This window comes from Parambassis ranga, chromosome 8 (genome assembly GCF_900634625.1).
Source record: "Parambassis ranga chromosome 8, fParRan2.1, whole genome shotgun sequence".
In the NCBI taxonomy this organism is placed as follows: Eukaryota; Metazoa; Chordata; class Actinopteri; family Ambassidae; genus Parambassis; species Parambassis ranga.
The window spans coordinates 5,402,276-5,415,516 of record NC_041029.1 but is presented as its reverse complement, the minus strand read 5'-3'; the positions used below and the strand labels follow the sequence as shown (position 1 = coordinate 5,415,516).

At 39.4% G+C, this 13,241-nt stretch overlaps 2 protein-coding genes across 2 annotated transcripts in view; both read right to left on the bottom strand.

The window, feature by feature from the left end:
* LOC114440148 (nuclear GTPase SLIP-GC-like) overlaps positions 1-583 on the bottom strand; it is a 50,359-nt gene extending 49,776 nt beyond the window's left edge. Inside the window, exon 1 of the mRNA XM_028412443.1 lies at positions 476-583. The gene's annotated coding sequence lies outside the window, so the exon portion shown is untranslated. The remainder of the gene's footprint in view (positions 1-475) is intronic.
* A 1,320-nt stretch (positions 584-1,903) lies between these two features.
* On the bottom strand, positions 1,904-12,850 carry LOC114440149 (nuclear GTPase SLIP-GC-like). The gene is made up of 21 exons (XM_028412444.1): positions 12,751-12,850; positions 12,548-12,629; positions 11,740-11,852; positions 11,557-11,607; positions 11,445-11,469; positions 11,252-11,329; positions 10,648-10,741; positions 10,197-10,413; positions 9,858-10,109; positions 8,138-8,347; positions 7,870-8,045; positions 7,562-7,631; positions 7,397-7,484; positions 7,174-7,295; positions 5,799-5,972; positions 3,632-3,786; positions 3,395-3,518; positions 3,145-3,253; positions 2,923-3,056; positions 2,713-2,794; positions 1,904-2,581 (listed from the first exon to the last, which is right to left on the bottom strand). Exons 2-21 carry the CDS (start codon positions 12,612-12,614, stop codon positions 2,496-2,498), a joined length of 2,427 nt encoding a protein of 808 aa, XP_028268245.1. The 5' UTR covers positions 12,615-12,629; positions 12,751-12,850; the 3' UTR covers positions 1,904-2,495.
* Between the last annotated feature and the right edge of the window lie 391 nt (positions 12,851-13,241).

The window sequence follows — 13,241 nt, the reverse complement described above, 5'->3', positions numbered from 1 at the left end:
ATTACATTACATTATTAGTGACATCCAGTCCCAACAGTGGTCAGACTGTATAGTACCACATAAGATAAGACTCCTGCTGTGTTCTTTTACCTCTTTTTCCTCTTTTACCTCTTTTTTTCTACTGTAGCAACACGCTGTGCACGGTCTTGTTATTTGTTCTGCTACTGTAACGACTTCAGGGATCAATAAAGTCTATAAATCTGTGTTCAATCAATAGGGATTAATAAAATCTATACATCTTATTTTATCTAATAAGGATGCATGCTGATCTTTACCTTTAAATCTGTCAATCAAATCCTCCAGGCCCCATTCAGTTAGTGTGCTACAAACAAAATCATCCATGACCAAGAACAAAAGCTGAAAAAACACACAGGAAATAATCAATCACACAGCTCGACATAACAACTGCTGTTTAAGAGTATGGAGAGTATGAAGAGGTGAGCAGATTAAATTCATATTGTAGGTTTAAGTTTACCTGTTGTTGAAGATCCAAGAGAAGAAAAAGTGTAGAGGGAGACACGGGTTGGCAGTAACAGGAAACAGTGAGGCTGAGGTTAGGGCAGCATTCTTTCTTTGCAGATACAGAGGTTTGGGGGAAGGGAAACAGGGAGGGATGGGAGCCTCCCAGAAAAGAAAGACAGTGTATGACTGAAGAACAGTCATACACAAATTCCTTGTAAGATTTAGCTCTTAGCTTTAATGCACAAACATGTCTCGACAAATCACATAGAGCTCTGACTCAGATCAGTTTGAGAAGTCCTGGGGACATATTCACAAAGATTCTTAGCACTAAGTTTCCCTTAGTGGTGAAATTCTGAAAAATAGAATTATGACGTTTTCTGAGGATTTCCCCTTATAATTAAGACTAAAACCTAGTAAAGATAAAAGTCACAAAACAACTTAAGGTGAAAAAAGGTTGTAAAGTAGAGATGAGGACTTTTAAGAGACATAAATGTGTTGATTTATTTTACAGAATAGGTCTATAACACAACATCAATGATAAGCCTACACAGAAAACATGCATCATAGACCTATCTGTCATTATTAAATAAAAAACAAAAACATGATAGAACGGTGCCTGTCTGTTTAGATAAAGCAATGTATCCTACTTTTGGATGTCCATCAGCTGACTCATTGAAGTGTTGATACCTTCCTTCACACCGCCTATGCTTAATTCAGATTGAAAACAATCCATTAGGCTTTAAGGGAATATGTCGTTATGTTTCAAGTGAAGTTTGTTCAAACCATCATCTTCCACACTCCACCAGGGGAAGGCGTTGAACTGTTTGTCTCTTAGATTAAACCACATTAACTGGACTTAATTTTGCTAGTTTTTTTTTCCTCCAGTCAGCTAACTGTGCTCAGAGTGAGCATTGCTCCTCTGTCTGGTTATATATATGGTTATAACATTCTTTTACCCGTTTCCATTTTGTTTGTAGGTAAATCTGCTTCAACCAGCTCCTCTATTTAACAGACAGCAGTCACAGAAAGCTGAGCATGTAGTCCCACATTAATATCATATAGGCCGCATTACGTGAAGGCCATTTGTGTTTTTGATCACTTGTGTCTTTGATCATGTTTGACGAGCTGTGGCAGCAAAGCACAACTCAAAATCTGACCAACTTTGACCTTTTCCTTGAAATACCAGCAGTTCTGGATTAGACATGTTTCATTTCCAGTTGAATGTGATCACCTGAGCACCTGAACAGTCTGAGCACATAAATTGTGGGCGTTTTGTTCTGAAGGGAGGGAGGAGTGAGCTTTTGTCTAGGGTTAGGTGACGGTTGTGCTTTTATCTTGTCTCTGGAAATGAGATGAGACTTGTTTGTATTCAGCTGCAGTGGAAGTCAACATCAGAAGATGCACTACAAATTCATCATTTAAAAATGGGAAAGAGGCAGTGTTGTTTGTACAATATTTCAGTTTATGGTTAATCAAAGGTTACATTGTGATATTGGAAATTCTTTTACCACTATATAAAAGGTCCCTGGTTCAAGGACTCAAAGGGTTTCCATTACATGCAAAGTACAAAAGTCGGGACTTAAATCCTCTTTATCCAGAACACAAACTACTGATACACAAGAATATGAAAAAAGCACTTTGACACTTTCATGTCACACCAAACTTACAGTATTCACTATACTCAACATCCACATTTAAATGAAACTTTCAGTAAAAAGCCCAAATGTCCTGCGATAAAATCTGAAATTTATCAGGATGAAATTCAAACCTTGATCAAAAACACATATGAAACAAACAGAACAGGCTACATTAAATCTTCAGTGGCCTTGTGTCCCTCACTTTAGCCAGTGTCCACGCCTGTGCTGTGTCCAGAGAGGACAGCATGATTACAATGGACACTGATGGCAGTCACATTATACATTACAGAGCATTCGTCCCCCAAACCACACTGGAACACAAACTGTTATTATTAAAATATTGTTCGAATGATTAAGAACAGTTCATGATCAAGTCCTTGCTGGTTGACAAGAGGATTACCCAGTTAGTGACTCCTCTTCATCCTGGCTGCTGCACAGTTCACTGTAGTATCCCTTCACCTCCACCAGCTCGGCTGAAACATCTAATGTAAAAACACAAAGATTACAACCTCCACAAATAAAAACAATGTTCATTGATTTATTTCAATGATATTTACAGTTGCACTTCCTAATGTCCTAAAACAATGATTTTATTATGATGTGTTCCTGTCACCTGGGATTGAGTGGTCATTTGTCTTGAGGGAGAGTTCAATTGATTCCATCATGGTTTTCTTCAGTGTCTCCAGGATTTCCTTCTAATTTAACATGGAGATCTTCAGTCAGATATTGTGTTGAGTGAATCACACAAATTAATTGAAGAAACTAGAAATAAAAACATAAATAATTGAACTTTTTTCTGTTTTCACATGAACATTGGACCAACCTGCAAGTCCTTCAACTTCTTCAACATGGTCTCTCCAGCCTGCTTAAACATGGTGTCCTTTGAATCATGAACATGCTTCTTCAATGTGAAACGCATGTTGTCCAGTATGCCAGGTCCAGAAAATGTTGCTGCTTCTACAACAAAAACAAAATGATGACCACAACAATTTAAATTTTGTATCACTGGATTATATTGACAGGTTGTGTTTCAGGACAGACTCACTCTCATAACTCGTCTGCATGTTTGTCTGAATTGTCTCAGTCAGGCTCCTGTAGATCAATTTCTTTTTGTCCCGGATCATTTGGTTCAGGTCTGTCTTCATCTTGTCTTCCTGGGAGATGAAAAACGTTTTTTTTTCATTATAAGATATACAAGAGCTCCCTGCAGGGTGGAGATGCAGATATTTTTTAATCTGTGAAAGAAATGCTTCTAATCAACCAGTTCATAGGTTGTTCATAGTCTCGTCTTTTACCTCTGTCTTGAGAAATATCAGCTGCAGTTCCACATCCTTGTATTTCTCAATGAGCCCCTCTGTGCCAAGTGAAAATGAATTGATGACCCCCTTGAATGGTCCACACTGTCCTTTGGTTTGTTGTCTGAAACAAGTTGAGATCTCAGAAGGCTTGCAGTCTACAAATACTATTGCAAAATGTAAATGCATCCATTCTCCATTCTCAGAAAATGGTTTAATGTGCTCAGTAAGACTCACGGGAAGGTCTTCCTGAATTTCTCATCAATGCTGTCAGTCAGGTAAGAAGATAACTTCATGTTGAGGTCGATGGAAGCCTTTTTTTTGTGGGTGCCTCGATTCTTAACTACACACTTCAGTGTGCTGTGAAATCCACGGCTACGGGCCTTCTTCCTCTGAGAAACAAAAAAAAAGATTTTACAAAAATATCTACAATAAATCTGATATCTATATATACAGTGGGGAAAAAAAGTATTTAGTCAGCCACCAATTGTGCAAGTTCTCCTATTTAAAAAGATGAGAGAGCCCTGTAATTTTCATCACAGGTATACCTCAACTATGAGAGACAAAATGAGAAACAAAAATCCAGAAAATCACATTGTAGGATTTTTAAAGAATTTATTTGCAAATTATGGTGGAAAATAAGTATTTGGTCAATAACAAAATGTCATCTCAATACTTTGTTATATACCCTTTGTTGGCAATGACAGAGGTCAAACGTTTTCTGTAAGTCTTCACAAGGTTTTCACACACTTTTGCTGGTATTTTGGCCCATTCCTCCATGCAGATCTCCTCTAGAGCAGTAATGTTTTGGGGCTGACGCTGGGTAACACGGACTTTCAACTCCCTCCAAAGATTTTCTATGGGGTTGAGATCTGGAGACTGGCTAGGCCACTCCAGGACCTTGAAATGCTTCTTACGAAGCCACTCCTTTGTTGCCCGGGCGGTGTGTTTGGGATCATTGTCATGTTGAAAGACCCAGCCACGTTTCATCTTCAATGCCCTTGCTGATGGAAGGAGGTTTTCACTCAAAATCTCACGATACATGGCCCCATTCATTCTTTCATTTACACGGATCAGTCGTCCAGGTCCCTTTGCAGAAAAACAGCCCCAAAGCATGATGTTTCCACCCCCATGCTTCACAGTAGGTATGGTGTTCTTCGGATGCAACTCAGCATTCTTTCTCCTCCAAACACGACAAGTTGAGTTTTTACCAAAAAGTTCTATTTTGGTTTCATCTGACCATATGACATTCTCCCAATCCTCTTCTGGATCATCCAAATGCTCTCTAGCAAACTTCAAACGGGCCTGGATATGTACAGGTTTAAGCAGGGGGACACGTCTGGCACTGCAGGATTTGAGTCCCTGGCGGCGCAGAGTGTGTTACTGATGGTAGCTTTTGTTACTTTGGTCCCAGCTCTCCGGAGGTCATTCACTAGGTCCCCCCGTGTGGTTCTGGGATTTTTGCTCACAGTTCTGGTGATCATTTTGACCCCACGGGGTGAGATCTTGCGTGGAGCCCCAGATCGAGGGAGATTATCAGTGGTCTTGTATGTCTTCCATTTTCTAATAATTGCTCCCACAGTTGATTTCTTCACACCAAGCTGCTTACCTATTGCAGATTCAGTCTTCCCAGCCTGGTGCAGGTCTACAATTTTGTTTCTGGTGTCCTTTGACAGCTCTTTGGTCTTGGCCATAGTGGAGTTTGGAGTGTGACTGTTTGAGGTTGTGGACAGGTGTCTTTTATACTGATAACGACTCCAAACAGATGCCATTAATACAGGTAACGAGTGGAGGACAGAGGAGCCTCTTAAAGAAAAAGTTACAGGTCTGTGAGAGCCAGAAATCTTGCTTGTTTGTAGGTGACCAAATACTTCTTTTACTGAGGAATTTACCAATTAATTCATTAAAAATCCTACAATGTGATTTTTTACATTTTCTTTTCTTATTTTGTCTCTCATAGTTCAGGTATACATATGATGAAAATTACAGGCCTCTCTCATCTTTTTAAGTGGGAGAACTTGCACAATTGGTGGCTGACTAAATACTTTTTTTCCCCACTGTATGTTTATATATACAGCTGGGATAGGCTCCAGCCCCTGTGACCCTGCACTGCAGGTTGAAGCAGGTCCAGACAATGGATGGACGTTTATATGTTTATATATACATACCAGATTCCTACACGCAACAGAGGAAAATTAAGAAAAATAAATAACATTTCAAATGGCTGCATTTTGCAAATGGTTACACTTACAGACCTAAAACTCTGGATTTCACCATAATGTTGACAGATGTACATTAGTGATTTGGTTATTTTTTTTGAAAAACATTTGGGGGTGAGGGGGTCATCCGGTCAACTGGATGATTTCACACGGGATGACCCATACACACTTCTATACATACTTACAGGATTTAAGAAGGAATTCAGATCATCTTCACATGAACTTCTGGACTTTTCAACCCCCTCATCAAGACATTTTTTAAAAGCCTTGTAAGTCTCTTCAATCTCTTTTGCAACTTCCTTGAGTCGATGTTTCATGTTATTTTCAAGCTCTGCACACACTTCTGTGTTTCTGTTGGCCTGGAATAAAAAGGAACACATCCATTATTTATAGCTAACTACAGAGCAGGATTAACTCTTTCTGATCTGACTACCGACTCCTCAGAATATACAGTCAGTCTGTCCACAGTGGTCAGCTTCTTGAACACATAATACATTTTATTGGACGAAATTGTTGGTACCCCTCTTTTAAGGAAAGAAAAACCCACAATAGTCACAAAAATAACTTGAAACTGACAAAAGTAATAATAGGTAAAAATTTACTAAAATTTAACCAATGTAAATCAGACATTGCTGTCTTTGGAAGCTGTTCTGGGCTCTTTAGTTACCATTTGAATTATTCGTCTCTTCAATTTGTCATCGATTTTCCTCTTTCGGCCACGTCCAGGGAGGTTGGCTACAGTCCAATGGACCTTAAACTTCTGAATAATATGTGCAACTGTAGTCAAAGGAACATCAAGCTGCTTGGAGATGCTCTTATAGCCTTTACCTTTAACATGCTTGTCTATGATTTTCTTTCTTATCTCCTGAGACAACTCTCTTCTTCGCTTTCTGTGGTCCATGTTCAGTGTGGTACACACTATGTCACCAAACAGCACAGTGACTACTTGTCACCCTTTAAATAGGCAGACTGACTGATTACAAGTTTGAAGACACCTGTGATACTAATTAGAGGACACACCTTAGTTTAACATGTCCCTATGGTCAAATTATTTTCAATCTTCTCTCGGGTACCATCATTTTTGTCCAGGCCTGTTTCAGTAGTTTGTTTTTTAAACGATTATGTTGAAGAACAATTCAAAAGCAATGTCTGATTTACATTGGTTAATTTTCAGTACATTTTATTTATTATTACTTTTTTCAGTTTCAAGTTATTTTTGTGACCATTGTGGGTTTTTCTTTCCTTAAAAGAGGAGTACCAACACTTTTGTCAACATGTGTATTTTATTACTGATCTTTTGTTTAGGGTTTGTGTTACCAAGTGTTGTTAGCTTTTCAGTCTTATTCAGTTTCACCTGCTTTGTGTTTTTGGTTGGCTGATCCCTGGTTGTATACTTGGACTGCGCTCTTGTGTCTGACCTTTTGACCTTTTGCATTGCCCCAGTGTGTACTGTCACATGGTTCTGGAGTTTGCCCTGAGATTTTTAAGTTGTGGACTTCTATTCAGCCTTTATGATGTCGTCTCTGAGTCATTCAGTTCCTCAGGCTTTACAGAACTTACCACATCTCTGCATCTGGCCCCTTGAATCAAAGACAGAATCCCATGTGCTCCGGACACATAGTTCACTGTCTCAGAGTGACTGTCATTCAGAGTTTGCAAAAACTTCTGCAGTTCAGGTATTTCTGCAAAACAGAGCAGTTCATTACTACAGAGTCAGGTCTGACTGAATTAAACTGGTTCAAGTTGCACATTTATCCACTAAGAATGGCTGAAAATCACCCACCAGTGTCTTCTAGTTTTAGACGATTCGGATGAAGAAACTCTTTAGAGCTCACTGTGAACACTTTAAAAGTGTCATCACTGAAGTGTTTCTTAGAGAAAAAAGTTATAGTATTACAGTTAATTATAAACAGTGTTTAAATTTGATTTTTGTCTCAATAAAACTCACCTTAATGTGCTTTTGCTTTCTGAATTCTGTGTTCACTGCTCCTTTGGCATGTCTGTTTCCTTCCAGTATACTTTTAGAAAAGATAAATACAGTGTATGAAACAGTGAAACCTGAAAGTCCAGAACAGTTTCAGCAACAAACCTCATCAAAGTCTTCATGTCTTTTAAACTCTGTACCCAGTTCTAGACACAGCCAATTACATTCAAAGGCACCTCACCTTTGATTTAGTGGGAAAGTTTCCCATCACAAATGAACATGAAAGCAGACCTTTAATTTTTATACAGTTTTTTTATACAGTCTTAACTCACTCGTCATCGGCCTTGCCAATACAGTCAGACTTGGTGCAGATAAAGTGAATGTACTGACACTGTCCACCATTTCCAATCAGGCTAGCAGCACCTTTCAGGATCTCCCATGGCTCTTTTTCTGATGCTGCTCGATTGATGTCAGTCACAATCCAGACAGCAGAACAATCTCCAACAATCTGAAACAGCATGTTGGCTATGAATGAATGAATGAATGAATGAATGAATGAATGATCATCACACCAAAACAGTGAAAATAACAATATATTACCTCTTTCCACATCTCATCTCTGCTTTTGTTGCGGTCACCATTTCCAGGAAGGTCCACAAGTGTGACATGTTGGAGAATACCTTTCTTTGGCACTTTGACAGTCACACTCTTCACTAGTGGCCAATACCACCTCCTGCTTTCTTCTCTTCCTTCTCCCCGTTTTGACTCACTTCTTGTGTATTTGACAAATCTTGCTGATAGCTCTTTGGCCTACGATAAACAACGAGAACAGAAGGTTTTTATTTGATGCTCATTTTAAATGTTTTGTAAATTGCATTATATGCAGTGTTAAAGCAGCAATAAAGTATACAATAATATCCTCATTCTCAGACATCCAGCATTGTGACCAAAGTAGGATATGAGTAAATGTGATATTGTACCACGGATCCATTCAGCCACCTCATTCTTAGCTTAGTTTTCATGTACTGTTTTTGTCAGACATATTTAGTGAATATTGACTACATAATAAATAATCAAAATAATAACTGGTCTTCATAATATACAGTGCATCCACAAAGTATTCACAGCGCTTTACTTTTTCCACACTTTGTCATTTTACAGCCCATCCATCCATCCATCCATCCACCGCTTATCCGGGGCCGGGTCGCAGGGGCAGCAGTCTAAGCAGGGACACCCAGACTTCCCTCTCACCAGACACTTCCTCCAGCTCCTCTGGGGGAATCCCGAGGCGTTCCCAGGCCAGCCGAGAGACATAGTCTCACCACCGCCTCCTCCCAGTGGGACATGCCCGGAACACCTCCCCAGGGAGGCGTCCAGGAGGCATCCGAACCAGATCAGCTGGCTCCTCTTGATGTGGAGGAGCAGCGGCTCTACTCCGAGCTCCTCTCGGGTGACTGAGCTTCTCACCCTATCTCTAAGGGAGCGCCCAGCCACCCTTCGAAGGAAACTCATTTCCTTCGAAGTTTCCTTCATTTCCTTTCCTTCACTCAAACGTCTTCCATTTATGAATAATGGAGGCCACTGTGCTCATTGGGACCTTCAAGCACCAGAAAGTTTCTGTATCCTTCTCCAGATTTGTGCCTCAAGACAATCCTGTCTCAGAGGACTACAGACAGTTCCTTTGACTTCATGCTTGGTGCTTGTGCTCTGACATGCACGGTCGACTGTGGGACCTTATATAGACAGGTGTGTGCCTTTCCAAATCATGTCCCATCAACTTAATTTACCACAGGTGGACTCCAATTAAGCTGTAGAAACATCTCAAGGATGATCAGTGGAAAAAAGAATGCAACTGAGCTCAATTTCAGCTTCATTGCAAAGGCTGTGAATACTTATGTAAGTGTGATTTCCTAGTTTTCTATTTTTAATAAATTCAAAAAAAATGTAAAAAAGACTTTTTCCACATTGTCATAATGGGGTATTGTGTGTAGAATTTTGAGGTAAGAGATTCATTTAATACAATTTGGAATAAGGCTGTAACATGACAAAATGTGGAAAAAGTGAAGCACTGAATATTTTCCGGATGCACTGTAGTTTAAAAATCAAGTGTTAAATATTGGGGCTGAAAATTAGAGTGCCAAAAGAGCTAAGTTCCTCAAATGACCACTTGAGGCAGGCTTCAAAAGTGACTGAATCTTCACCTACTTCCATGTTAAAATGTCTACATTCAAAACGGAAATAAACATCTTTGCTAGGAGGTCTTAAAACTACCAACTCTACCAACTGCAAAGATGTGGAATTCTGAATTTTTTATTCTTACCGTTTCACATGTCAATGTCTTCATCTGTGAAAGGAGAAATTCTGGAATTTCTCTGAAATATCTGGGGTCCATCAGCTCGTCATTGGATTGTATTTTCTGTTTCCACTCTTCTCCGTACAGTGCTGACAGCTTTTCTTCAATGTCGTGACACTCATCATCATCATAATCATCATCGTCACCACCATCTTCATCGTTCTCCTGGTCTGTATTCCGTAGAAACAGGCCCATGGACCACAATTCATTTTTCCACTCCTGACAAGGCAATCAAAGACAATTACGGCTACACTGCAACTCATTTGTTAGCTTTACTTCAGAACAAACATTAGGCGCTCATTGTACCTCTACTGTGATGAACTCGATCTCTGCCACATACTTTGAGTTCTGCACATTAGCTTCCACTTTAATCATGACTGAGGTACATGCACTGATACTTCCAGATGGTAAAAGATCCTCCACTCCAAGTACAGCATTTATCAAATAGCTCTTTCCTGCTCCAGTTTTACCAAACACACCGACCAGCTCCCTCTTGTCTGTCTCCAATTTCCTGATTTTATTTCTGTTGACAAGGAGTTTAAATGCAGGTTAATTGATGCAATATTGATCAATGTCAAACATCTGTCAGTAAACATCCTGCAGGTCATAGATTAGCTCAAACACACCTCCTCCCACTCAAACACAATGACATCACTTTGGTGTCTGATTATCATGCTCTCTGAAAAATTCTTACTTCAACAGGTACTAAGTCAGGATTTGACCCAGGCTTACAGGATAAACATACATTAATACTCACTTCAGGAAATCATTGAGCTTTGTTGGATGATGAGTCTGCAGTTTTGCACGGACACGTCCCATGATGCTTTTTACATCAGATAGTACGATGGTATCTTGAAAAATACAAATTAATAAAGTTCATGCACTGAATTAGACCTGTAAACGAACGAGTCCAAACGAATAAGGTCCAAGTCGGAGAAGTTTTCTCGGTGGTGTGCGTGAACAACTGTGTGATTGGTTGGAATTTAGGTGGCATGGCGAATGTGGAGAAACACATGAGATTCTTCAGGTGTGCAGAAGACAACCTACACAGACTTGAGTCAAAGAAGTACAATGACAATCAGCACTTTATAGAGTTCTGCACACACGCTTTTCGTGAAGTGTAAAAAGTCTCTGGTGAAACGAACTTTTTTCTTGTTCTTGAAGAAAGCTCTTTGTTCTCATGGAGTATGGAACAGCCTTTAACGAATGTAGCATGGCCCGTTCGTGTTTGTTTTATTGTTTGCCAAACAATTATTGGTCTACTACGGCAAGAGACAAGGAAAAACACATTTTTCCAAAACACACATCCAATATGTCCCACAGTCATAACAACAACTCATATTTTTTAGAAACATGAATACCTGAGTTTGATCCTGGGCTGGTGTCACATTGTCGTTTACCAGCTGGTGGCCCAGCTTGAAGTGACAGCTTTCTCTTTGCTTATTAAAAACAAAAGTGAGATGGTTTGTTGCACTCTCACCTTAATATTAAAACACACTCTCAACATAGTTTTAAAGGCCAAACACAGATTAGTATTAGACGTGTTCAACTAACCTGTATCACTTGTGGATGGCTGCACCTAAGAATGAACATCACAAAATTATATTACTAAACTGTAAAGACCAAAGGTTCACTGTCCATGTGCAAATTTCAGTATCTTACTCACCTGAGCCAAATCCTCTGATTCTTCATCAGCTTTATCAGCGTTTTGTTTTTTCTAATGACAAGAAAATAAATACAATCTATGAAGTTCATTCTAGTAAATGCTTTTCATGCCAATGACATATTATGATCTTTGCAGATACATCTCTTATAATAACATGTGTAAGAAGAGATCTCAGAACAGTACCTGTAACAGCTTGAGGTTCTTCTTGAATTTTGACCTTGGTCCCACTTTTGAGATCAACTTCTCAATTTCTTCACTATCGAGACAATAAAGACTTTCCTCGTCGATGTCTTGTTCTAAAATAAAAAATATTTTGTTAAACCTTGCAGGAATATATGTATGCAGGAACCAGAGACAACTGTTATCACTATGTTTTCTTCATGTTTCACAACATGCTGCACAAAACACATTTCTCTGCTCTGGGTCCTGTTAAAGTTAAGATATAATTCTGAAAGTAACAATACTGACTTATTGTGCAATAAAGTAGGTGAAAATACTGCACTGTTCGACATATATATTCTAAATAATGATGTTACAACATAAGCCACACAGCAAGGAAACATGTCCTGTTTGTGCTCTATGCAGCATCACAGGAGGTTACATCATAAAATCAGTGCTGACAAGGATGCATGGTGATACTTTACCTTTAAATCTGTCAATCAAATCCTCCAGACCCCATTCAGTTTGTTTAAAATGATGTTACGACATAAGTCACAAGGGGAAGAATGACTTCCTCCTTACGGACTATGCTGGATTAATAAAAGTAAGCTTTCATCAATATTACATTACATTATTAGTGACATCCAGCCCCAACAGTGGTCAGACTGTATAGTACCACATAAGATAAGACTCCTGCTGTGTTCTTTTAGCTCTTTTTCTATTCTAGCAACACACTGTGCACGGTTATTTGTTCTGCTACTGTAACGACTCCAGGGATCAATAAAGTCTATAAATCTTATTTTATCTAATAAGGATGCATTCTGATCTTTACCTTTAAATCTGTCGATCCAATCCTCCAGGCCCCATTCAGTTAGTTTGTTACAAACAAAATCATCCATGACCAAGAACAGAAACTGAAAAAACACACAGGAAATAATCAATCACACAGCTCGACATAACAACTGCTGTTTAAGAGTATGGAGAGTATGAAGAGGTGAGCAGATTAAATTATTATTAAAAGTTTAAGCAGTTTACCTGTTCTGGAAGATACGAGAGCGGGAAAGTGTACAGGGAGACACAAAGTCAGCAGGGAGACGTGGGCTGGTACTAACAGGAAACAGTGAGGCTGAGTTTGATCAGGAAATAGAGAGTAGATAGGCAGTGGTTGGAGGAAGGAAATCATGTGATCAGAAAGGGGCTGCAGTTACTGCAGATGGTGAAGATAAAATAGATACTTCGGCAGGCAGCAAGGTTTTATTTCTTTGCAAAGAAAGGTCAAGAAAGACCTCAAGCGTGGGGAGAACTGAGCATTTAAACCAGAGGAACCAGGCACAAATCAGAGCATTCTGTCTGCTGACAGTATAAGCAGCAGACACAAGGGTATAGCAGCAAAACGTCCTTACAACCGCTGTGTGTGTGTGTGTGCGCTGTAGTGGGAGGGCCGTGTGTATATGCATAGAAACAGGGCAGAGCGACCTTTGTTCCTGTTTGTTCTTATAAAGTTAATTATTGTTTAGTCTCACAGT